A 24,638-nucleotide genomic window follows, 5' to 3' on the forward strand; every position below is an offset into this window, starting at 1 on the left:
AAAGCAGACCAGGTTTTAAAACATTTTTTTTTTTTGGCCTTGGGGGACAACCTGGGCAGGCCTAGGGGGTCAGGGTGTTTCTACCCTGCCCCCTTTTTGCGTTCTACATGTTTGTTTTTCTGCTTTCTTGTGCCTCGGTTTACCGAGCACAAGATGGCTGCCAACACTTCCTGGTTTGGCGTGTTCACAGCCAATGAGCATGCAGCTCTTGCTCGCAAAGGTATGCGTGCGTACGGTACGCAGTCTGTACGCGTACCCCGTGATTTTTTGAAAAAAAAAAATCATATGGGGCCTTGGGGGACCCCCGAACAGGCCTAAGGGGTCAGGGTGTTTCTACCCTGCCCCCTTTTTTGCGTTCTACACGTTTGTTTTTCTGCTTTCTTGTGCCTCAGTCTACCGAGGCACAAGATGACTGCCAACATTTTCTGGTTTGGAGTGTTGACAGACAGTTGACAGCCAATTAGCATGCAGCTCGTGCTCGGAAAGGTACGCGTACCGTACGCGGACCTGTACAGTACGCGTACGTTGAGCACCCATAGATATACTTATGATTTTACTTATGATTTTCTCAGGAACTACTGAACGGATTTACACCATTTAACAAAAAGCATGATCTGCGAACCGAACTCTACCTTTTTGCCAAATTTGGTGTAATTCCGTTCGGGCTGTAGCCCTGGCTAAAGGTCCTATGGAAAATTGCATGGGAAAAACATGTTTTGGGACCCCCCTTTTTTTCTCGGCCCCTGATTCACGAATCACCCCCAAACTTTCAGGGAAGGAGCGGAGCAGGCCATTTTCTTGGAGAAATTCGCGAAGATTCGTCCACCGTTAATAGAATGTTGCGGATTTCCTATGGAAACTAGGTCCCTAACTATAACTACCTACTGGTGACCGCCAGTAGGTAATATATATAATTTTTTTTTTCTTGTCTTGGGGTAAAACAATGTGAGTTTTTTTGGTTTTAGAAAAAAATACCTAGTATCATGGCAATGATTTAGACCTAGCTTTTTAGTCTGGTGATTGTTCCGTCCCAGAATTCTCAGGAGAACCAATCACATTTAAGCATCTTCATTCTGTTTATAATTTTGATAAAACACTATGCAGTCATTGTCATGCCCAGGCATCTGGACTGTCCAAGAGAAACCACACCACAACCTATCCAGTAGGCCCTGAGATGTAACCTTGTTCTAACCTGAATGTTCCTTCTGTCCCACAAGCCTTTAGATCTTTTGGAGAGGAGAGGGTGTGTAGCAGTTTGCCCTGAGCTGTCCTTCGTTGTATTGCGGTCTCTGACACTGTTCTGCAGCTACATTTACAGATTAGGGAATTGTAGTTGGAGCAGTCTGTCCCAGTGGCCCAAAAGACATTATACTAGGAGCACAACCAATGCTCTTAAGTTGTCATACAGCATAAGCCCCCAAATTGATAATCTTTTCTAAACAAGTAGATGATGCAGGTTTGAAACTACTAAAAGACTAAAAGCTTCGGGTACCTGAAAACCAAGTCAATTGTGTTATCCTTTGATAAAACAGTACGTCCCTCAGCTATGAGGCACCACAGAATCCCCTTCCTTTGCCATGCAATTGAGAAGACCTGGATTTCATTGAAAAGATCGCAGTTCATCCCTGGAGTATCTCAAATGGTGGCGACCCTCAAGCCTAAACAACCTGGGACGCCATGCATATGGATGGATCTTTCAACCCATGTCCGCCTCCACCGATACAAACATCTGATTTTGAAATCTCTCTGGTGGAAGTTTTCCAAAATGTGATCAGTGAAGCCCTGTTGGCTTCACTGATCCTGAAGTCTTCAACATGAGTGATCATGTGCTGATCCACCCAAAGCAGTCCAAAGGAAGGCACACACATTTGAGGTTCTGACTGACCACAAACTGCTGATATTCCTATTGCAGGAATAATGTATCTAGCATACCCTATGCACTGAAAAAAGACAATGCAGTTGCAAAGGCACCACTTCTTCAGATTGTCTTACCAGCCAGGGTGCAACAACCAAGACCACGTCCTATCACTTTGCTCCAGAACGCAAAACTCCCACTTAGTGATGTCGAAGAACACAAACTTGACTGTGGAGAGATCACACCAAGTGATATCTGTCAGGAATCAACACTCAATGGGGAGTTTGAGACCTGTTATAGGAAGATCATGGAGACATTCTCCTTTAAGACTGTGGAAGACTGACCTTTAGAAGCTGGGGCACTGTGAGACATAAAACAACTAAAGTTAAGGGGCAGAATTTCCATTTTGAGACAGGCAGCAGCACTAATAGTATTTAAACAGCAGATGGGCAAATGGGTGCTGCCTGCCAATATTCCGTGCTTCATTGTCTCTCAACCTGCCCTAGAGTTCATTATTTCCTCTCACCTTATTATTTTCCTCCAGTTTGATCCCCTTGTTATTTCTGACCTTTACCTGTTTACCAGACCGTGGCACTTAAATCTTTATTTGGCTTTATTGCATTGCTGTGTTTCCTTGCCCTGTCCCCTTTCTTGTGCTCTGTTTTCCCTGGCTTGCTTACCTGCTGCCTTACCGGCTTCCTTTAATTCGACTTGGGTAAACAGTGGCCCGCTATCTTGAAGCTTAAGTGATTATGGCATTCTAATATCTTAGCAAGTTTCATATGTTAATTATGGTTATTTAAGTCTTGTATGCTCTTTCCTCACATTTTGAGACAGTCCCTAACTAGAGTGTATTGTTCAATAACATTACTGTGAGCCAAGATGTGAGACAAGATAAGGTGGTGCCCCCGAAGACTTGGGAATATTATTTGGCACTCTCTCTCTCTACATCCCATCGCCCTTTCCTTCTGGTATTTAGTTCTGCCATGAACTTTCTCCTTGATTCAGGCAGCCTTACATTCTACAGAGTGGGGTGGATTGTTATCCGAACCCGTCAGATAACCGGAAATCCTGACAATTTTCTACCAGGAACAGGCTGAAGTGGCCAAAAGTAACCCGTCCCTTTAGCTTGCAGCTCAGGTTACCAGAGGACAAGAATGGATAATTTTATTAAAACACCGAAGACAAAAACCCTTGTAATCAACAACAGTGGCATAACACAAAATGATGGGCCTCCCCTGTAGAATGTAATGAGGGGCTCCGGAGTCTCCCATATCTCAGAGATATTTATCAACATTAGGCCTAACTAGGCCTCCCAGAAGGTTAGTCGGCCCCTGAATTGCTGGGTATTTCCCTGCGCTGCAGGAAACTGCTGTATGCCCTTAATCAGCAAACCCTTGTCATGGTCCCCTAGACCCAACAAGAAATTATTGAGACCTAGTCAAAACGAAAGCATGCATAAGAGAAAAACTATAGATACCGGGGACAGATGACCTTGTAGAGTAAACAATTGGTGAATGCCTGTTGTACCAAGCCACTGGAATGCCTTAGCTCCCCCCTGCACCAGTAATGACATAACATAGCGTGTATTTGCAAAGCGCACGTTCACCCAAGGGTAACTTGGTGCTGAATAACAGATGTTTATTGTTACCCAACTCAGTGGTACTTCTTTTATCAATCTCCGAAGGATGGAAGGCTGAGTGGACCTGTCGGGATTTGAACCTGTGACCATGAGGTCGAACACAGACCACTTTAATGGATGCATTAATCCACTAAGCAACCAGACCTGGCATTAATGACAAAGGAAGCATTGACTGAGCCGTGGAACCATGACCGCGCAGTCATTTGTACCAGTCTCCATTTCCAACAACTGTTAGTATTCATAGATGGTTACATTAAATTCCTGGTTTAGAGGTGGTAAGATCAGCTGCATTTGAGCAGGATCAACCCAAGATATGTGACATGCACAGAAGGCCATGCGTCCTCAAAATAGACAACATGCCCCTGTTTCAAGGCACAGACTTTAAAACGTATCTGGCCGAATTGGGAGGGACTTCCCAAACAAGCACCCTCAGGTGACCACAAGCTAATATGGAGGTAGAATGCTTATTTATGCACAAAGTCAACAAATCCATTCCGATTGGCTTGAAACAGCAAACAAACCTGGAGAACCACCATCCACAGGTTCCTAAGAACAATGTACCACCAAATACACCTGGCGCATTAGCTGTTCGGGAGGCCTGTAGCCCCATAAGCCCTGGTTAAAATCCCTGGACATAAAGTTTTTTTTGCAGAAAAGGAGAACCAATACAAAACAAAAATAGAAGTCAAAAGCGTAGGGTGAAGGACAGCCATATACACTTACACGACTAGGTACTACTTAATTTTGAAGCCCCTTTTGAATTCATTCCACTATGGTAAGTCAACGCTGTTCACAGAACAATGGTCACAGCTAGAAGGTTATTGAAGACTGTCAGACCAAATGTGTCCTTGTTCAAAAAAGTACCATCTACCCCCAAATTCCTTTGTTCCCAAAATTTTGGGGAAGGGACAAGTGAAGAAATAGACTGGGATGACTTGGTCACACAAGCAACAACACTAGTCGCCAGTCCGCAACGAGAGAGACCTAAAAAGGCCAACCCTCTGATTTGTGCCCCCAAACACCAGTGAACATCAACTGTGACCGCAAAGCAGCCAGTGCAGCAGTGACCCATCTTTGAGAGGGGAAGAACACTATCACATGCTGCAGATCTCTCAACCTTTAGAGAGGCTAAGACTTTTATGTCCACTCCTACAATTATGTAGTATAGAGATTTTCATGAACTACTGTCACAATGCATGTTATTAATTGGTGGCTTTACTCTGCTAATTTTACCATTGTCTTTCACTGAAAAGGAAGTAGCTAAGAGCCTTGAAACATCTCCAAGCAGAATCTCTGGGTGGTAAAGTGAGTAAGCGATAAAACTCAACACGAGTAAAACCACTACATCATTATTTACCAGAAAGAGGATCAAAGAGCATACATAGATGCCTTCAGAGGAGAGGAGATAAAGTGGGAAAACAGTAGCTCCTTTCTAGCCGTGACACTCCACTCCAAACTCGGGTGGAGAAACTACAGTGAGAAAACTTACCAGAAAGAATCAACCAAACTGGCTGCATTGTGCCCGCTTCTGAGGATGGAAGTTAATGTTTATGCGAAGGAACGTGTGCACAAGCAACACAATTATTCGCCCCACAATGAAAAATGCTTCTCTGGTTTGAGGCTGGTGCCAGGAGAGGTATTGGAAGTCTCTGCAAAAACTGCAAAACAAGGCCCTTCAAATAGCAGCAGGTGCTGCTTGCCTCACAAAACGAGACTTACAGAAAAATTTTAACATTGAAATGTTGGACGACCATCTCCGCAAACTCCAGGAGCAGGCTCCACCATTTTGTCATCGCCTGTATTCATTTTGGAAATCTGTATCCCTCAGCCACATCTCATTGCCAAAATGTTGCTCTTTACTCCAGCTTTACTTGTGCAGTAATATTTTCGCTTGTTGATAGCAGTCATCAAGCTAGTTAAAAATATGGGGCTTTGGCACTTCTAATCCCTGCATAGATGCTAGAGAGCTACTAAAGAACACGAAAGCAGCAGCATGTAAGGTTAATGGGGAAATCATTCCACAAACCAGAGATGGGATAACAGAAACACACACTGAGTGGCAATGCATGGTATGTAAAACTAAAGTGTATGCACTGGCCTAGTGAAAGAAAGGTTGGAATATTCATGTTGCAGTCAGACACTATAAGCTGAAGTGGCACTGTAGAACACATGCAAGACATCACGTCCAGCCTCTCTCATTGCTGTTTCCCTCATATTTTTTTCCATTGTTACAAATAGGATTGGGTTTTTTACAGAAAAATGTAACTCCCTTCATAATCTGTTGTCTTATATTTTCTTTGTTTAATGCGTCTCTGTAAATCCTTATGCGTTTTTTATAGGTTTACATCTCCTATGAACAACTTTAAGTCGCGAGACGGGAAGGCAAAGCCGGACCCATGAAGGGCCCGCAATGAATGCCTCCCGAGGGCTGGTTCCCCAAGACACGGATGGGCGGTAAGCCTGCGAAAAATCATCACAACCCTGCGAAATTGGAAGCAGGCGATAGGGCGGCATGGTTCAAACTCCCCCATTCAGAAGGAAGTGGCGTGGCGGGAAAAGAAGCTTAAATGGGCAGGGTGTAACACGCTGGGCTTAACGTGACCTCTCCATGTTGGATTGTCCTCATCGGACAGCGTCGCTGGGTCATCAGCTGAGAGTTCTTAGTGGACTGCCGGCTACAGGGTTTTGCAAATTCCGCCATAAGTGCGCTGGGGATGCTCAGACGTGGGTCCCAGGCACTCCACACCACTGGAGTCAAGCTAGCCGGGCTGATGAGAGGTGTTACCTCGAAACCGGTCCGGTCCTCGGATGCTTGATTCCGTTCTGGGAAGGACATGGCTTTTGTAGTTCGGACTGGACTGTTCCCATGGGGCACAGGGTCAGAGCTGATTTGCATATCGCCATTGTCTAACCCAGGGTGGTGTGGAGTGCAAAAAAACGATGGATTTGGGCCCAGATCTTTTGACTGGGGTGAATGTGTGACATTGATCCACATTCTGTCCATCACCTGTTGTGTTGGCTACAGGGTTGAGCCATCTGGAAAATCAAGCTGCGGTGAGCGAAAGGCAGCTGCAGGAAGCATTGAGGAACCTGCAACCGCTACCACTATATCCAGAAGGGAAGAATACACTGGTCTGCCTTACCGGCACATGCAGCCAGGGCAGCGGTGCCTAGAAGAAGGCGTTTGGCACCTGGGGACATCTGCAACATCTCCTGGGAACAACTTTAGGATGCAACACTGGTTGTTACTTTTCCAACACTGCAAAAATCAGTTATGATAAGAAAAGCAATTATTAGCGCAGTGCGCAGGAGGGTCAATTAACAATCTGGGACGCAGCAGCTGATGAGAACAGGCCAGGGGGACTCTAAATTGGGGTTGCCTAGTCGTTCCATTACTAAATTCATTGACATTAATTAAATGGTATGCATTGTTGATGTTCAAAACCTTCATTCTCCTATAGAGGACTGAGGATTCCCATAGTGACTTTCTTCATGGGGTCTATGTATATTCATGTTTAACATTCCCGTAATAGTATATTTCGTTAATATTTTCCCTTCAGGTTATGTAATAGTGTTGGGTACAGTGCACCGACCATATCAGGCTAGCATAGCTGCTCTACTGACCCTATATGCAAAAGCAGATGATGGTGTGTGTTTTTTTTTTGGGGGGGGGGGGTTATTTTTCTTTAATTGAAAGACACAACTTAATAGGCGTTCCATACAGGCTTCACCAGGAGCATCAAACCATGCGCATTCTTAATCCCCACATGACTCCCGCCCCCTGCCCCTCCCACTCCCAAGGTACATGGAATCATCCAGACACATGCAAAATTTGGCATTGTGGGGCCTTACTGGGACATTGGGCCATTGGTTCAAGGGACCTGAAAATGCTATTCCAAAGTGCCCCACTACATAGTATATTCAATTGGATAACCTCTGAATTTGTACACCACATCCTTGGCTAACGAACAGTAATCCATTCCCTACAACCATTCCCCCTAAGCTGGAGACACTTTTGATCTCCAGTGCTTTGCTATATCCCGCTTGGCCTGTGCACAGCCAATGCCCACCAAAGTGTGTTGGCCCCAAAGCCCATCCCACCCTGCAAAAACTTAAAGAAGAAACATCTTGGAGTCTCGCCCCAGTTGGACACCCGTCACCTCTTCTAGTGTTTGGAGGATTCTAGCTCAGTATGGAGAGATGACTGGGCCTTCCCATATTGTGTGAATTCAAGTGTCCTCTTCGTCTTTACACCAGAGAAACTTCAGGCCTGCCACCATTCCCATTTTCCATAGCCTAGCTAGCATATAGTAGATTTGGTGGAAGTATTTAAATTGGAACAATTGCAATCTGGCTTGGATCACTAGTTGCCTGCCTTCCATTTTTTGCCTCAACCCAGTCTTGCTCGTTCATTTCTCATACTTCTGCATCCCACCTTTCCCTCAGTGTTGCCACAGGGTCTGGCACATTTACAATGATCATCTTGTGAAAGCACAAAATAAATGCCTTTTATCCTTATCTCTACCACTGTGGGTTTGGGTTCCAGTGGTTTGAAGAAAGGAAGCAATTTTGGTCTTTTCCCAGGTGTTCCAAAGCATGTCGTAGCTGTAGGTATAGAAAGAACTGAGACCAGTGTAACTCACAATCTCCCCCCAGTTGCGCAAAGGAGAACATCTTCCACGTAAAGCAAGATGCAATCCTTTATTTCCTCCTTCCACTAAAGTCCCCACACCTGTGTGTCAGGCCTCAACCATTCTTCCATTGGTTTAATAACCAGGGCAAACTGGTCCTGGACAGGGCACTATGTGCTCTCATCTTTGTCCACGAGGCCTTGTAGACCAATTGGGTGCATCTCCGAAAGCAGGGCCCAAAGTTCATACGTTGCAGGACTGAGTGAAGGAAAGGCCATTCAACGGAGTTGAAGGTCTTTTAGAAGTCAAGTTGTAGCTGTATATGTAGGTTCCGAGACCTCATGCACCCTTGCTTACACATCATGTGGCTTCTAATATGTCTGGTGCCCCTAGCTGGCATAAAACCATTTTGAACTCTGGAAAATTACCCCCACAAAAATGCGACCCTCCGGGGCCTCTGCTGCAATCTTTGTGAAATCTTCCAGGTTACTATCTGTCCAAGCCAGTGGAACATGCACACTAATTTTTGTCATGGGCCTCCCTTTAATGGAAAAGCTGGCATTGTTGATATCTAATGTGTACCTTCTCTTTGTGTGAGAGAAGTTTTTATTACTGATGCCTATGTATTTCCCGTGTGTCTCACTGAATGTTGTAAAAATCTTTGCACTATTCAAAGGTAGATACAATTGGCTCTGTTGCATATCTTCCTTGTAAATGTTTCTTTAGGGTAGACCTTGCTTGAGTGAGCAACGTGAGTACCTTGTTTATTGAACTACCTTGGAAGGTTTTTCTTAAGTTTATCAAGTGCATACATATTTTAAGAAACCTGTACATAGAACACTCAGTGATCAAGAGATTCATTGTCTCTTATTTAATGGAGCAATACAGTTTAGTCTGTTAGTTGGAAGAAGAGAGGGGGGCATAACATGTCCAGGCATTAATTTGGTGTTGGACGGAATTAGAAGATGGTATTTAAAAAGCTGAACAGCAGTATGTGTTGTTCTTATTAGGATAATTGCTCACAGAGGCAAATTAGTCTTAGAATAACATTTTTTCATCCAGTCTCATATGGTCTCCTGAAAAGGCCAACATAGGGAATATAGGGTCAACGTAAGAGGAATTGTGCTGTGAATCATCAGGGGGCTTCATACTTGTTTTTTGCATTGCATTCATGCTAAACATATTTAATTGGATTCTGGTATTTAATAGTATTTAATAGCAATATTTAGAATTAACTGATAGATTAAAGTGTTTTTGTCGATGCCTTAACCCAGTTTTCCCAATCTGTTAAATCTTACATGTTGGCCCGACACCTATTATTATAGTGGAAGGCTGATTTATTTTCTAAGGCATGACCTGCTTAGAGGGAATCGAGGATTTCTTGTTATAGATCCAAAACAATATAATTATCTTGTCCTGACAATTCAGCCTAGCTCTTTCCATTTCTTCTTTCGGCAGTGAGGCCAGATGGCACAATAAGAACTAGCATAGAAGGTGTCTAGGTTGCAGATCCACAGTTTAGTTTGTGAAGACTCTACATATGCAAGTGCACTCGCTTGTTTTGTTTAAGCTTTTATCCCCAAGAATGTTTTTAAAAATCCTTTGTCTATTTTTTTTTTTTAGCTTGCTGATACTAATGTTTTGCCAAACTTGAAAGAGCTCCTCCAGTCCTCTCCTTCAGAAGACCAACGCCTGCGCAAACTACTGGATTGGATTTTGTCTTCAAAGTTGCTAACAGTTAACACAGCAAAGAAAAATGTGGTGAGGTTGCCTAATGTGTGCTCTAGATTAAGTTTAGTGTTTTTTAAAGATCTCCCGATTTATTTCAAAGCAAATCTTTGCACGCCTTGAGAGAATTAAACCGACTTTCCAAACAAATCTATAGATTTGCAGGTAAACATTTCAGTACATCTTTCCTGATCTAAGCAACCTGTTTACAATTAAAGTTTGAAATGCATTACAGTTAAAAACGTTTGCTCAACCATATTTTCAAACATGTAAATGTAATCCCTCCTGGTCTCCCTTAAATCCCTTATTCCATTCTAAGTGGTACTCCATTTTAATTTATTCGAGCAGTTCCTCCTAAACTTCATTTTCATCACTGTTTTTACACACATGTTTCCGCTCACGCCTTGTAGCTTAGCAGGGGAATCATGAATAAATGTGTGTGATGCCAGAATAAGGAACCATACTCCCTCCCTAGCCTTCATTTACCCCCAGATGTTAGACAGGCAAAGGAATCGTTGTTGAGATCGTTCTTTTAATAACCATAAAAGCATATACAATATTTACATGAAAGCATCCTCCTTTCAGAATGCAACCGATTCAAATTTTAAAGAAAGTAACAGTAAGCATAGTAAGATCAGCATTGGCTTTGGAGCAAAACTTAAAAGTTCATTAGTGTTGAAATTACTCCACATGCCCATTATGAAGAAAAGACCAAAAGTATTGACCCAGATCACAAATGTAAAAACCCAGTTGTGTAGTCGGTCACAGTTTTTCAGCTAAGGTGGTTCTGTTTTTATTAAGGCCACCACATCACAAACATGTAGCACGGCTGTCTTTGGGACCATTTAAAACCAGAGATCGCATGTTTCTGCAGCTCATCCTAGGCGAAACAAGGCTGACGGAGAAATATTATGACTATTAAGTATTGTAATTTTAATAATACTTTTTTACAATTTCAGTCCTGCAGCATAAGCATATTCTTCTTGAACTATTCAAAACAACTGTAGTAAAATTATTTTTGAGTACTACAAGGCTCATATTTTTCTGCTTTCACCTAGCGCCAACATCAAACACTGTTAATGCTTTCTTTAAATATGAATTCCATGAGTTGGCTGATTTTGGAGATCTGTTTGACATCTCTCCTGTGTTAGGCAAGTTAAACATTAATTGCTAAAACTTGTAATACTGAAAAAGTTATGCACAGTCTGTCCACAAAGATATCTGTAAAATCAAATTTTAACTTGATGTCTGTGTGTGGCACTATACTACTGAGTCCTAAAACATAATCTTAGGCAGTTACACATCATTATATTTGAAGGATTACGTTTTCCACAAAACACTCTAATTACATTTAAGAGCATTGTGATCACCTTTTCTGAGATCACTTTTAACTCTGCAACTAACATAATTAGATAACTATTTAGGGTAGTATTTGAGGTACAGAACATCACTTACTGGTTTAATACTATAATATCGGGTATAGAATACAATTTAGCATAAAACTCCTGCCCCAATAGTGCACCGGTGAGTGGCGCCATGAGGGGCGCTCGCAAACTGGGAAGTACAGTGGGATCTTCATGATGCTTGGAGAAAACGCAATCCTAACACGAGACTGTATTCATACTATTCCGGGGCTCATACACTACATGTCAGATTGGACAGATAGATACATGCTGTCGAGTGACCTTCTCCCTCAAGTCACTGACTCCTGCTATTTAGGCCGCACTCATTCTGATCACAATTCTCACACTTTAGACTTCGCCTGGGAGCGCCCACATCCGCCGATACCCACTTGGCGGCTCCAGCCGGATACACTATTAGATGCCCCGTTTAGGGGTGCACTTGAAACACGACTCCTGCAATATTTTGAGGAAAATAACCACACCGCCTCCTCTCCACAACTAGAATGGGATGCATTTAAGGTTGTTGTTAGGGGCCACTGTTTGGGCACACAGGTGGGAATGCGGAAACAAATTGAAAGGGAAATCGAGCAGGCTGAGTCTGAACTGTTAGATGGGGAGCGGGAAGCAGTTTAGTGGGATGACGAGGCCTTACTGGCAACTAGAGAGCGACATGCATTAGCACTTGATAGGTTGAAGCACCTGAACTATGCAGCCCACTCAGCTCGCACACATAGCTATGGGGACAAGCCAGGCAAACTGCTGTTGTGGTTAATCAAGCGAGACACCCAGACCACCCCGGTGATGGCCATACATACAGCCCCGGACACCATCGTGTACACCCAAAGGGCCATACATGAGGCTTTCACAACACACTATGAGGGCCTCTACCTTTCCTGTATACAGGTAACAACCGACCAGATCTCGGAGTATTTATCTACTCTGCACCTACCGGAGCTCACTGTTGCGCAGCGCGATGACCTGGGCGTGACACTCACATCGGAGGAACTCCGCACAGCTATATTCTCCCTATCCAACGGTAAAACGCCGGGTCCAGACTGACTGCCCGCCGAGTTTTATAAGGCCTTTTCTATTATATTAATTCTGGAACTACTGCGTGTATTTGGGGTGGCAGTCACTGATTCAGCCCTTCCACCCACACTAAATGAGGCGAATTTAGTATCCCTCCTGAAGCCGGGCAGAGATGAGACCAAGATGGGCTCATATAGGCCGCTGGCCCTCCTCAACACTGATTACAAGCTCCTAGCTTCTATGCTAGCCCAGCGGTTACCACCGCTGGTGCCCACACTTGTCCATGCCAACCAGAACGGTTTTGTGCAAACACGCAGCACGTCATACAACATCAGACGTCTGTTTAGAGTGCAGAGTCTAGCCACATCCCGATGGCCTAACTCTGGATGCCTAATATTTGATTTAGAGAAGGCATTTGACTCTGTGGAGTGGCCTTATCTTATGTCGGTGCTGCGCAACTATGACTTGGGTGAAGACTTTCTACAGATGGTGGAGCTTCTATACCAGAGACCCACAGTGCGTGTTAGAACGGGCAAATTACTCTCCAACCCTATTCGAGTGCGGAGGGGCACTAGACGGGGATGTCCCCTCTCCCTCCTCATCTTTGCTCTTCTGATGGAACCACTGGCTGTCCTACTCCGAACCTCGGGTGAGAATTGGGGCATCCCACTAGCAGACGGGACACACAAGGTGTCACTATATGCAGACGATTTGCTGCTCTATATTAGAGACCTGAACAATTTTCCACTGATGCTTTCCGATATATTTCGCACATTCGGAGTAATGTTGGGGCTCAATGTCAACTGGGCGAAATCTGGAGCTTACCCCTTCACTGCTAACATGCCGGAACGTGATATCACAGTCCTGGGGGAGCGGCTCACGTGGCAACCTACCATGTTCCGATATCTAGGGATCTTTATATACCGAGACCCTGTTGACATACTGGAAGGCAACCTGATACGGGCAATATCTTCGCTCACAGCACAGGTAACATTTTGGAACTCACTTCCGCTCAACGTCCCGAGCCGTATTACCCTGTCGAAAATTGTGATGTTACCCAGATTATGGTATTTCTACGCCAATCTACCTGTCTATGTCCCTGCCCGCGTGTTTCGTGAACTGGAAACTCTGGTGAGGAAGCTGATATGTAACGCAGGGCGACCCAGGGTCGCGCTACAGACACTATAAGCCTTGGTGGAGGCTGGCTGTCCCAAACCAGGAGTTATGCCACCTAGCTGCACAGTTGCAGTGGGTTGCCTATTGGTTGAGTGGTAGGAACCTGTGTGACACTGCCACGGACGTGGTGGTCATGAATGCTGCCCAGATACACACGCTATTTCATCCGTTGGCACAGCCCCGCTGCCCTGCGCAGATACACCTAGCGTGGCTGGAAATGTTATAATCGGAGCCTGAAACTCACGCACTGCACTAAACCGTACGCCCCCAATCTGCCATTATTAGGGACACCCTGGGAAGGCGGTGCGCTTAAGGAAGCGATGCTGAGCAATTGGGTGCGGGCCGAAATAGACACGCCTGGTGATCTATACGAGGAGGGCGCTTTACTCCCGTTTGAGACGCTGGCCGCTGACATGGGGTTACCGGCGGGACAGTTCCTCACACATGCAATGCTAATGCGCGTGCTGTCACGTGCTTGGGGCGATCTTGCGGGAGAGCTGCCGACCCATCTACTGATACAGTATTTGCACGTGATGGGGAATGGTTCCCATTTGGTATACTGGCTTGCACAAGCTTTACATACACACACACAGTTTTCCCCACAGTGCTTGCGAGATAAGTGGACCGTGGACAGAGGTCGGGACTGGACTGACGTAGAATGGGCCAAGATACTTGCTGGGATTCCCAATATCCCGCGCAACTCCCGCTTTAAACTTATTCAATATTATATAAAACACCGGGAGTATTTATCCCCGGATAAGATAAACCGCTAACCACAACTGCATGCCCCAGGTGTGCGCTGGTGGACGCAGATTTCTTACATATGCTCTGGTCCAGCCCTTCCCTAGACAGCTACTGGGTAGCGGTGTCGTCCACATTGGCGACAGGGGCGGGAGGAGGATTGCCCCACACATGGGAGGCTTGTTTGTTAGGCCTTTACAGGCGGACAAAACTGACGAAGGTTCTGGACAGATTTTGGGACCTTGGTCTCATTACTGCAAAGAGACTCCTCACCAAGCGCTGGAAAAGTGGCGAGCCCCCACAGGCTGCACATTGGCGCACCTCCTTCGACAACTGGGCGAGAGCGGAGTGTGGAGCCTTACATAGGGAAGAAACTGCGGGCACCCGTAAGTACCCCATAGCCCAGGCCTGGGATGGCACCTTCCACCTCAGTAACGACACCAAGGCAGGACACCGCCCTTTGAAATGCAATTGCACTCGCACTACAATGGGCGAGCCAGTCCCGTTGAGGGACGCTCACACGGACGTGCCCGAGTAGCTCTGAACAATGTGATCCGGTGGTGCTCCTCCCCCCCCCCCCCAACCCCCCCACCCTCTCCGTGATAACAGACCGATACACTGATTGACTTACACTATTGACGGAGACCGATACACACCGTTCTCATCCATGTTAATTATCGTTTGTTTTGACCTAGTATAAAATTCAATTCCTGTTATATGTGGGCCACAGGCCCATAGTTTTCCCTCCCTTTCCTTTATTTGAACGACCGTTATTGGAAATTGTTTCAGCCATGGATCCTACTGGGCCCAGTATAGTGGTTGCGCGTGCGGACTGTGGCAGGTTACTATATTGCAGTATCCAGGGGTGAGAATGCTTTCCCTAGACGAGGAACGGGAAACGCTTCTTTTGGGAGCGGGGACATCGCAGTGCGATAGACCTGGTCAGACACACAGAAACGTGCAAAATGCCCGGACCTCATTTAACCCATCACACTTTCTGGTTGGGAGCGCGTTCATTGGTTGGAGTACACCCGGCCTACCTTGCTGGACCATGAGGGTGCCAAAAAGCACCTATACTGACTGTTTAGAAAAAGGAGTGCCTTAACCTATTTTGTTTGCCTTATAGGTTCCATGTGGCAACTGTAATTATTACAGCAAACTGTTGATGCTTGTGGATATCCTTGTACAGTCATGATTGTTCTATATGCCATATTCATTCCTCTTGCTGGGTGCAGGGGATAGATGTTAACAAAAAAAACCAACAATGAGAGTACTGATTAATACATTTGCTGTCTTCCCTGTAACTCACATGTAACCACATGCATGAAATAATGATAATAAAAAATATTTTAAAAAAAACACACAAAAAAACTCCTGCCCCAAATATTGTTTACAAAAATATCTCCATGTGGGAGTTAATACTAAAAAATCAACGCCCATTTGGACAATATTTTTGTAAACTATATTTATGACACAAAATTTATGCTAGACTATGTATCTACAGTAGATGTTCTGACCCATCCTGCTAACACCTTCAAAATAAAATATATCGAGCCTTCCAAATAAATATGCTTTAGTGACAGCTGATTTATGCCCCTTAATAACATCTAAATGTATTTTTTCTCCTCCCCAAATATCGTTTCCTTAGTCTTTGATATGTTTGAAATTAGATAGTTCTATACTTCCAAGCAGTTTGATAACTGCTGTAGTCATATCATTTTTTTATGAAAAAGAACAGTCTCCTCTTTTTATCATTAAATGTATGGACAGCCATCCACTGTAGAGCAATTGGATCGCACTTTATTCAGTTTGACTTTCAGGTTTTCTGTATAACTCTGAATAGCAATGGTCTGAGAATGTGTTCCTGTTTCAATCCTTTGTTGGTATCCTTTTGCTAGGGGACAGTTACCTCTTCCTAAAGACACACATGCCATGTGTTGGTATAGAGTTGGAATAGTAAGTGTAATTTCTAGCATTCAGTACCCCAAACTGTAAACTTAAATTGTATTATGCCATTTCAAAAGTCCCTTTTGTACACTGTACTGATTGTGCGCCATCACTGATGTTACTACTATGTAGTTGCTTGTTCTAAATATAGCTTGAGCTACTGGTAATATGTGCCAGTCTCTTTGTAACAACCTGGTGCAAGCTTTAGCCTCCACATATAGTGCTTAAATTAGCCAGTGATTACAAACATCACGTGGCTCTTTCTTAAAAATGGGATACAGGCTTGATCACTTGCATGAGTAGTACTACGCTCAAAGCTCAAGATGTTTTTATATAAGGCGATGAGAAATTGTTCTCGGAAATAATTTCTCTACGAATACATTAAATTAAAGTGTTTTGTCCGAGATTATTGTATCCTGGTGTTATATTGTTGGATAGATTAATGCATGGGCATCTTCTCGAAATGTGAGTAGCAGAAGCACATGTTCCAATTTTATATGCACCACAGATTCCTGCCGAAACTTGTATGGGCTGTTTTTTGTCATCTTTCTGCGTACAACGTTAGTTGGGTGAAAGATATTTATTGTGCGCCGCTGTCTTGAGAATCTTGACCTACCTTCTACAAGCAGTCTTGAGCTGTTTAAGAATTATTCACTTATGTTTGTCACTCTATCTTGTGAGCATATGCTGGCTAAATAGCTGTATGACCGGTGCACCCAAGCTCTCTGTGGAAGTGATATGATAATGTTTTTATGAAGGCCTCTTATCTAAAAGGGTATAGTCAAAGCGGGGCACTCCCTCTGCACAAATCAGAACCCAAAGCTTTCAGTTGTTGTGTCCTCCAACACCCCAAACTTTGTTCCCTTTTATTCTATATCTGCATGCACCCTCTTGTCCTGGTGTTGACCCAGTTGGGGGGCAACATTATTTATATATCTAATGACACCCAATGAATCTATTGGTTGTTGAAAAACCAGCCTAATATGTTTTTCCTGTATAAAGTGTGCGCCTTGTATGCTGGTGGATGTCGCAGAAGTACTTGAAATTAAATCCAGTGCAGACTAAGCTGTTGATTATTCCTGAGGGTGAAGGCACTGTGGAGTCTCTCTTTTACCTGGCCTTCAGTGTAGGGCCCCTGTCCTCCAGTCACAACAATAGTTTGAAATTTGAGAGTCTATCTTGATGTCAACTTGTCTTTTGGAACTTTTGCTTCTAAGATCGCAAGCCTCTGCTTTTTCCATCTAAAAACCGTAGAAAACATTTATGCCATTAATAAATAAGTGCTCAATGCACTTGTTCAGTCTCGCCTTGACTATTGTAATGCCACTCTCACCCCCAAAAACATCTCTGAAACAACTTCAGTTTGTTCAGAACACAGCTGCTTGTTTGATTTTGCAAGGTTTCAAAACACCAACACATTTCATCTCTCTTGAAACCGTTATATTGGTTTCTGATGCATCAAAGATTGTTTTTATGGACATGCTCGTAGTCAGTAGAGATGTATTTCCACACTTCCAAGAATTCTTTGCATGTGAATACTGTTAGTTAGTATTGGCCCACCTGCAACCTAAGGTGTAATGATCAGTTTCTTCTTATGATAACTAGAATTTTCATCTTGGATAACTGTGCCTTCTCAATTGCGGCTGCTAGGAAATGGAATTCCCTCACCATTCATTGGGAATCGTCACACCATTATCTTCATGAAACTCTTAAAAATGTTCTTACTCTCACATTGGCTTTTGCAGCTGTGTTTGGTGTGGTTTAGGTTATGATAGCACCAAGAAACCCGGGTGCACATGCCCTGTATAAGTTTTAAGTAACATAACTGGATGACTGAAAAGATATTTATAATGGCTGTAATTATTTGAGCCATGACAACTGCAGCCAATGTGAGTTGCTCAAAATGGTGCCAGTCTTCTCCTCGTATCAGTCTTCCGGGCGAGAGGAGTTAAGATAACATAGGATTGGCTTTTATGACCTCATGTCACTGTGTTACAGAATTAAATTGGTCAGTCTCCCTTAGGAATATTATTGTGCACTTTATTTTAAAAATCCTCAATAAGAGCCTGATTATGACATTGGCGGTGTGGAAACGGACCTCTAAGGCAGCTCCCTGCTCCTTCTCTGCCAAAGCCGCCTACACACCTGCCATCTGATTGCAGTTTCCTCGTGGTTTGGGGGGCGGTGCTTTGGCGGTCCCGCGGCTGGGCATTTCTAAGGCTCATATGTGAGCCTTTGAACTGCAGTGCCGGGGGAGCGAGTATCAAAGCCCGTTTCTGCATGGCATGGACTGTGCTGTCCATGCTGTGCAGGAACAGGGGTGCCCTGTATATGCACACCCATCCATAGGTGCACCAAGCGGCCCTGTAGAGCCTCCTTACTCTCCGGATGTCACACTTTTTATGGCAGGCTTAGTGCCATTAAAAAAGCATAAAAAGTGTGTGGAGGTCTGGAAAGTCGTAATATGGTTGGCAGTGCCTCCGCAACACCGACAGCATATTGCTGCCCCAGACCGCCGCACCTCCCCCGAGGGATCGCGGATCCCTGACGGTTACTGCAGTCACATGGCAGTCCAAACGCCTAATTCGTAATGCGGTGGTCATACCGCCGGTGCTTCTGTTGCCGCATCGCCACCTCAGGTTTGCTAGTAATTCGGCCCTCAGTATATAATCTTTTCAGTAAGACTTCAAATTGTCTTACTTACACAGGGAGAGTGAGTACAGCAGGCTTTAGTTCATCTTTCTGAATTCCTGGTATTTTGGACACTTATTGACTGAGGAACCACAGAAAATTTCTGCCTAAATATTCAGCTAGTAGGTAAAATGTAAGTGGCATTTGTATGGCACAGTCTATTTTCATGGTTTCCTAGTAACTTAGCTTGTGAGGATTCTATTGTAGTACGGGATCTGATTCGCCCTAAGATGATTGTTTGGCTATTGAGTTGTTGTCTTTTGCTTCTATGTTGCATGGTAATGTCTTATTCATTAAGATGTGGATGTGGGGATTTTAGTTTTGAAAAAGTGTGGTTGGAGACTTTATCGATTGCTTATGCATCTCTTTGGCATTTCAAGAAGTAAAGTACTCTTCTAGTATGTTCCTAAGCTTAGGCTCTTAGGTGTAGGAATGAGCGCCACTACAGGAAAATTAATGCAATGTCTGTTTCAAAGGATAGACTGCTTGGCAAAAAGTAATGGGATCCATCACATATACTTTCATTGCCAAATGAGGGCTTCCATTGCAGTGCATAGAACGGTGAAGCCATCCATTGAATGCATTGGAACCAAATTATTAGTTTTTATGCTAATGGCTGCCCCTCCAATTTAGAATAAAAATTAATTTACTGACTACAATGTAGGTGCAGCTCTTGTGCTTAGGCATTCTTTCCACTTTTTCCTGCACTCTGATCAAATTTGATACAACAAACTCTACCACCCAAACGCAACAGCGCTGGCACAGTGCAGATATAGAGCTTGCTAATTTGTCGCTGCATCTTCTACATTCGCTGCTGCAACTCATCTGGTATACAATTAGTCTGCGGTGTACTGGTGCGATGCTTTTGGTTTCTATCGGAGGCTTATCCCCAGTTAAATTAATGTATCTGAATGTTGATACAGATTTCTAACACTTCTACTATTGGGAATGGAGTAATCCTCTGCTGCAGATTTTCAGAATAACATTCCTTAAAAGTGGAGGTAGGAGCTTGCCTGGCCTCAAGATGGGTGCCTGCTAGGCGAGCTCCTTCGGCCATTTCATAATACCCTACATTATCCTTATCCATTGCATTGCTGATTGCACTACAGAGCAGTGCCTACTGCTGTGAATGCTTTGGAATGCCTTTCCTACCCGTGATTCCCAACAGAGACAATCGTTTGTGGGGCGGCAGTGCTCTATGTGGAGACTGATGAGTGACTGGAGGCGTGCTGCGTGTGTTCTGGTGTCCGGAGGGCCCTCAGGAGCTGGAGCTCTCAACGTACTGCATAGTGAGGCCATTTGAGCTGTGGGCGATACCCCTGTGAGCTTAGCGGCTGAGCGCACCCCCAGTATAAGACTGTTTTGGGCCTTAGGCCGACATTACTGAACGATGCGGCCAGCAAGCCGCTGTGGCATTGCCTGCCCGCGGAACCCCCTCTGGCCTTCTTGGGTTGTCGTGTAGTTCCTACTAATCCGTAGGATCTGCCCATTGTTTGGGCAAGATAAACTAAGGGCTTGGTGTCAAGACTAGTTCTGGACACCCCTGCAATATATGTTGGCCTATAGATTATCTAGCTTGCAGTGCCAGTGGCAGTTCCCATAATTACCAGGGAGCGAACAATTTCTGGCAACCCCTGAACCCTAAACACTCAGGGATCGTGAAAGCAGTACAGAGCCTTTCGCTCACTCATTCGTGCTCATTTATTCTCAGAGAAATATACAGATCGTACACAGTGGGACGTTTTTCAATAATACTTACTGAACCAATGTTATTCTTGCATAAAATGCATGTGCTGCAATGATTAGGAGACGGAAACAAATAAAGGAGATTACAAGCACCAAAAGAGTAAACCGTTGATACATTTCTATCATGGTTCTGAAGAAATAAATATATATGCAGGCATAAATGTAAAAAGGGTAATTTCTCCTACGATGCAGACGCTGCTCTGTGTGTACATCGAGTGTGCACGGTTGTAGAGGCAAGAATCCCCCCTCCCTAGGGAAGAACCAACCCCATTACCTGATGGGAGCGAGTGAAGGACCCCGTCTTGGTCTCAAGTTGACCACCCGTCACGGAATGTCATACAGGTGCGTGGTGATTTCTCAACATCTAAAGACCTTCGGTGTTAGGAGAAGGGCCTCCTCTCCAATCTATCAGGATGCCTATTATTCATAACAATAAGCAGCCTTCGCAATGTGCGCGCTAGATTAGTGATGTTATGGATAGCAGATAGTACTATCGCCCCTTAGATGAAGATAGGACGACTTTTGTACCTAGTGCATAGAGAGGCCTTGTACATGATGTTCATGGCATCGTGATCATGTTGTGGGAAGTTGGATGTATAAACAAAGTAGTTTCCGAGAAACTAATCCAACATTGTCGTGCATGCAAATGTGTGCAAAAGTTCACAGCTCAAATGTTATTTTCTAGGACAATGTAAGCACTAAGCTGCCTCGCTACATGGGCCTAACCCGGGAATGTAGCTGGGTTTTCCCAGACAGGACAGACAGCAAATTGCATTACTATCCACCGTTCTTAAGGGGGCTACTGCGCAGTGATGCTGCTATATGGAGTGATTATTACTTTTGTACCTGGCATTGTGTCCCAACTATACCGCGATGTGGGGAAAAAATGAGGCGAGATCAGTCTGCCGCCCCCCCTTCTACTACAGGGTCTTTATCGTCACCATTAATTCGTTGTAGTATCTGCAGGGGCTGTTGTGATCTATGTCGCCTATTCTGTATGTGCCCTGCTGAAAACCTCACCTAGGGTCTCAGATTTATTTACTTATTTGTACGACATGCTCTTGTTCACTGGCTTTGCAAACACGCCGTCACAGCTGCGCTGAACTTATACCTGTTTAACCTGCCCAAATGGGATTTCTCATGCTATGCATTCTGAGTTAGGTAGTTCGTGCATATCCTAAGTAGTAGCCGTTGGTACATTAAAACTTTGATCCCCAAGTGGGTTACAGGGAGGAAAGCACAATGTCCCGCAAGTGTTCACACCCACAACATCGGAACTCCAACTACACAAGGCACCCAAGCATTTTGTCCGAAACGCGTATGGCACTTTTCATGGAGGAGTAAGTGCTCTGTGTTTTTCCCTGCAATAAAGAAGGATTTTCTCTACCTGTGTTGGCGTTTCCAATAAAGGACAACCTTGTATTTGGAATTAATGCGCCGATGTCCTCGTCGTGGAAATGCCCCGCCGAAGAACCTGCGGACCACAGCTCTCAAGCTTGGGGGCCAACTTGAGTATGTTACAGAGTAGTGCTTTGGAGCATAGAAAGAAGGAAGAAGAGCAGAAGTAAGGAGTGCAGGGTGAGGAGGCAGGCCAATGGGAAGATCCAAGATGACTCAGAAGATTATAGCAGGTCCAAAGTAGAACATTTTACTCAAATGCTTTTAAGCCTTGCAATGTTCAGGAATTTGGTTTATCAACTCGTATCTCACGCAGATGATGCACAACTGGTAGTATCAGTGACAGAAGGTTTGAAGTCCAGTTACAGCCAATTGGTTCCATGCATGGAAAAAGTAGCCAAATGGATAGCAAGCTGTAGCTTAAAGTTGAATAGCGATAAAACTAAACTGATGTTCCTGGGAAATAATTCTGTGCTACTATCAGTTGGTCACAAGCACTTTGCAGTCCCCCCATCCCTAAAGGACCCATATCAAATTTGGGAATGTGGTTGGACCACAATCTCTCCATGGAAAGGCAAGCAAGGAAACTGGCAACCATCTGCTTTGGGATTCTCTGCAAGCTTCGCAAGATCCTAGCCATTATCCCTGAACAGACTCGGAGAACCATTGTACAGGCCATGATAGTCTCTCGGCTGGACTACGGGAACTCCCTCTATCTAGGTTCCCCATAATTTGTGGTGAACAGACTACAAGTGATCCAAAATGGGGCTGCTAGGATACTCTTAGGTATACCCAGACAAGAATCTGCAAAAGCCTCACTGAAACTGCTTCATTGGCTGCTGATCAAAGCCAGGATCAAATTCAAATCTTTGTCTGGCCCACAAAGCCATGAAGTGCAAGGGCCCAGCCCTACTTAGAACACTCATCACCCCATACTTACCCAAAAGGTCTCCTAGATCATCCTCGGACCTGCTCATGTAGACGACAAGGATAAAAAGATCCAGATGGGGAGGAAGATCTTTTTCGCACCTGGTCCCAAGGCTGTGGAACTCCTTTCCCAAAGAAATGAGACTGCTAAGAGATTAACTAAGTTTCAGAAAAAAACTAAAAATGTGGCTGTTTCCCTTATGAGCTATTAATCCCCTCGCACATCAGCGCCTCTCCGCAGTGCTGGGAGGCCCTTGGGCAGCTATGCGCTTTATAAATACATAAACAAACAATGGAACTGTGAAAGCTTTAGTTCTTCTATGTGCTTTGGAAGGCAAGCATTCTATTAAAATAGTGTATTTGAGTTTGTGGATCTTGGCTGCTTGGGGAGTGACTTTTCATTTTGACTCTTAGATAAATGGAATTTTTTTGTGTGCAATGGTTTGTTCCATGTAGATTTTCTTGAATTTGGTGCATGATTCGATGGGTAGTCAATGAAGGGTTTCAAGACTGATGTTTATACTCTTGAGGATAGCATCCATCAGTTTGGGAGTCTATTTGATGCTGTACCTGTTTTAACATGGCCAGGTGCTTATTGAAGCAGCTTGTGTCAGCAGTGCAAAGTCTAGCAGGGCAGGCAAGAGTAAGCAGGAAATCATGGCTAGTTCTGCTAATTTAGCTCTGAACGTATTAAAGTGTTTGTAGTGAGAGGGGAACCTACTATACTTAGTCAACCAGTGTGCTTGCATTACTCCTGCGTTTTCCTGATGTGCACAGATAATAATGAGGCAATCTGATCTTCTTCCCCTGGTCAGTCTCGGGGGCGTGACTGCTGCCCTGGAAGATGGTCGCCTAGCCTCAGCGCTCTGCCACGCCCGCACCCTTCACAGCTTTTCCTACTGTTTAGAGGGATAAATCTTCTCTAGCTATGATATTATCCATGCCCTCATGCAGCTATGCAGCTGACGTGCCGCTCGACTTCGACTGACTAGCACCAGCACCGAACTTCATGCAGTCATCCACCAACCGAATGGTTCCCTGATGGTTCACGAAGGCCATGCCTGGTCCCAAGCCGCCAAGACAACGCCTTCAGTAGGGCCATCCTGGAGCCCCCTGCGGCCTCTACACAGCTGAAAACTAGATACCTTTTAAGGTAGGTGCTTAATCTTGCCACCGTTCTCACATGCCATCATCCTAGTGGAGCACAGAGGCAGTGCCTGACAAAAATGGCTGCCAGCAAGACACAGTTCCCTCTGTAAACCTGTTTACATGTTAGAGCTCTCTGCTGCCTCTGCACACCTGAAAACGGGCCTCCAACTTCCTTTTAAGATCAATGCTTACCCTTGACATCAATGCAATTGCAACCATAGATACACAGCCAACCAATAATGTTGGTGCTAGAGCTGATCCTGTGCACACGCAAATGTAGTACGTAGTCCTAGTGTAAGGACTTGTAAGCATGCTGAGAGCAATATTTTGCATCAAAGTTCAAAAATGCCAAATACAAAGGTTCATGTGGGTGAAAGTTGTTTATAAGTCAATTGTTGGTCAGTACAGAAAAATAGTAGCCAGCCGACACGTGTTTCGTCACACCGTGAAGGAGATGTGACTCATCAGGGCTGAAAGGCTACGGTAGTATCGAGACCGTGGTGGCAGAACTGGTGGAATGCCAGCCATGTTCGTATTGATTATGAGTAGAGTATCGCCAGAGTCCTGCTCATCTA

At 44.6% G+C, this 24,638-nt stretch overlaps 1 protein-coding gene across 3 annotated transcripts in view; it reads left to right on the forward strand.

Annotated features, from left to right (window-relative positions):
* PARP16 (poly(ADP-ribose) polymerase family member 16) overlaps window positions 1-24,638 on the forward strand; it is a 146,932-nt gene that overhangs the window by 16,308 nt on the left and 105,986 nt on the right. For all 3 annotated transcript variants that reach the window (XM_086958031.1, XM_086958030.1, XM_086958029.1), the window contains exon 3: window positions 9,752-9,889. In XM_086958031.1, the coding sequence (XP_086814157.1) occupies window positions 9,752-9,889 (138 nt within the window). The remainder of the gene's footprint in view (window positions 1-9,751; window positions 9,890-24,638) is intronic.

The sequence above is a fragment of the Lissotriton vulgaris genome, chromosome 2_1, assembly GCF_964263255.1.
Source record: "Lissotriton vulgaris chromosome 2_1, aLisVul1.2, whole genome shotgun sequence".
NCBI lineage: Eukaryota > Metazoa > Chordata > Amphibia > Caudata > Salamandridae > Lissotriton > Lissotriton vulgaris.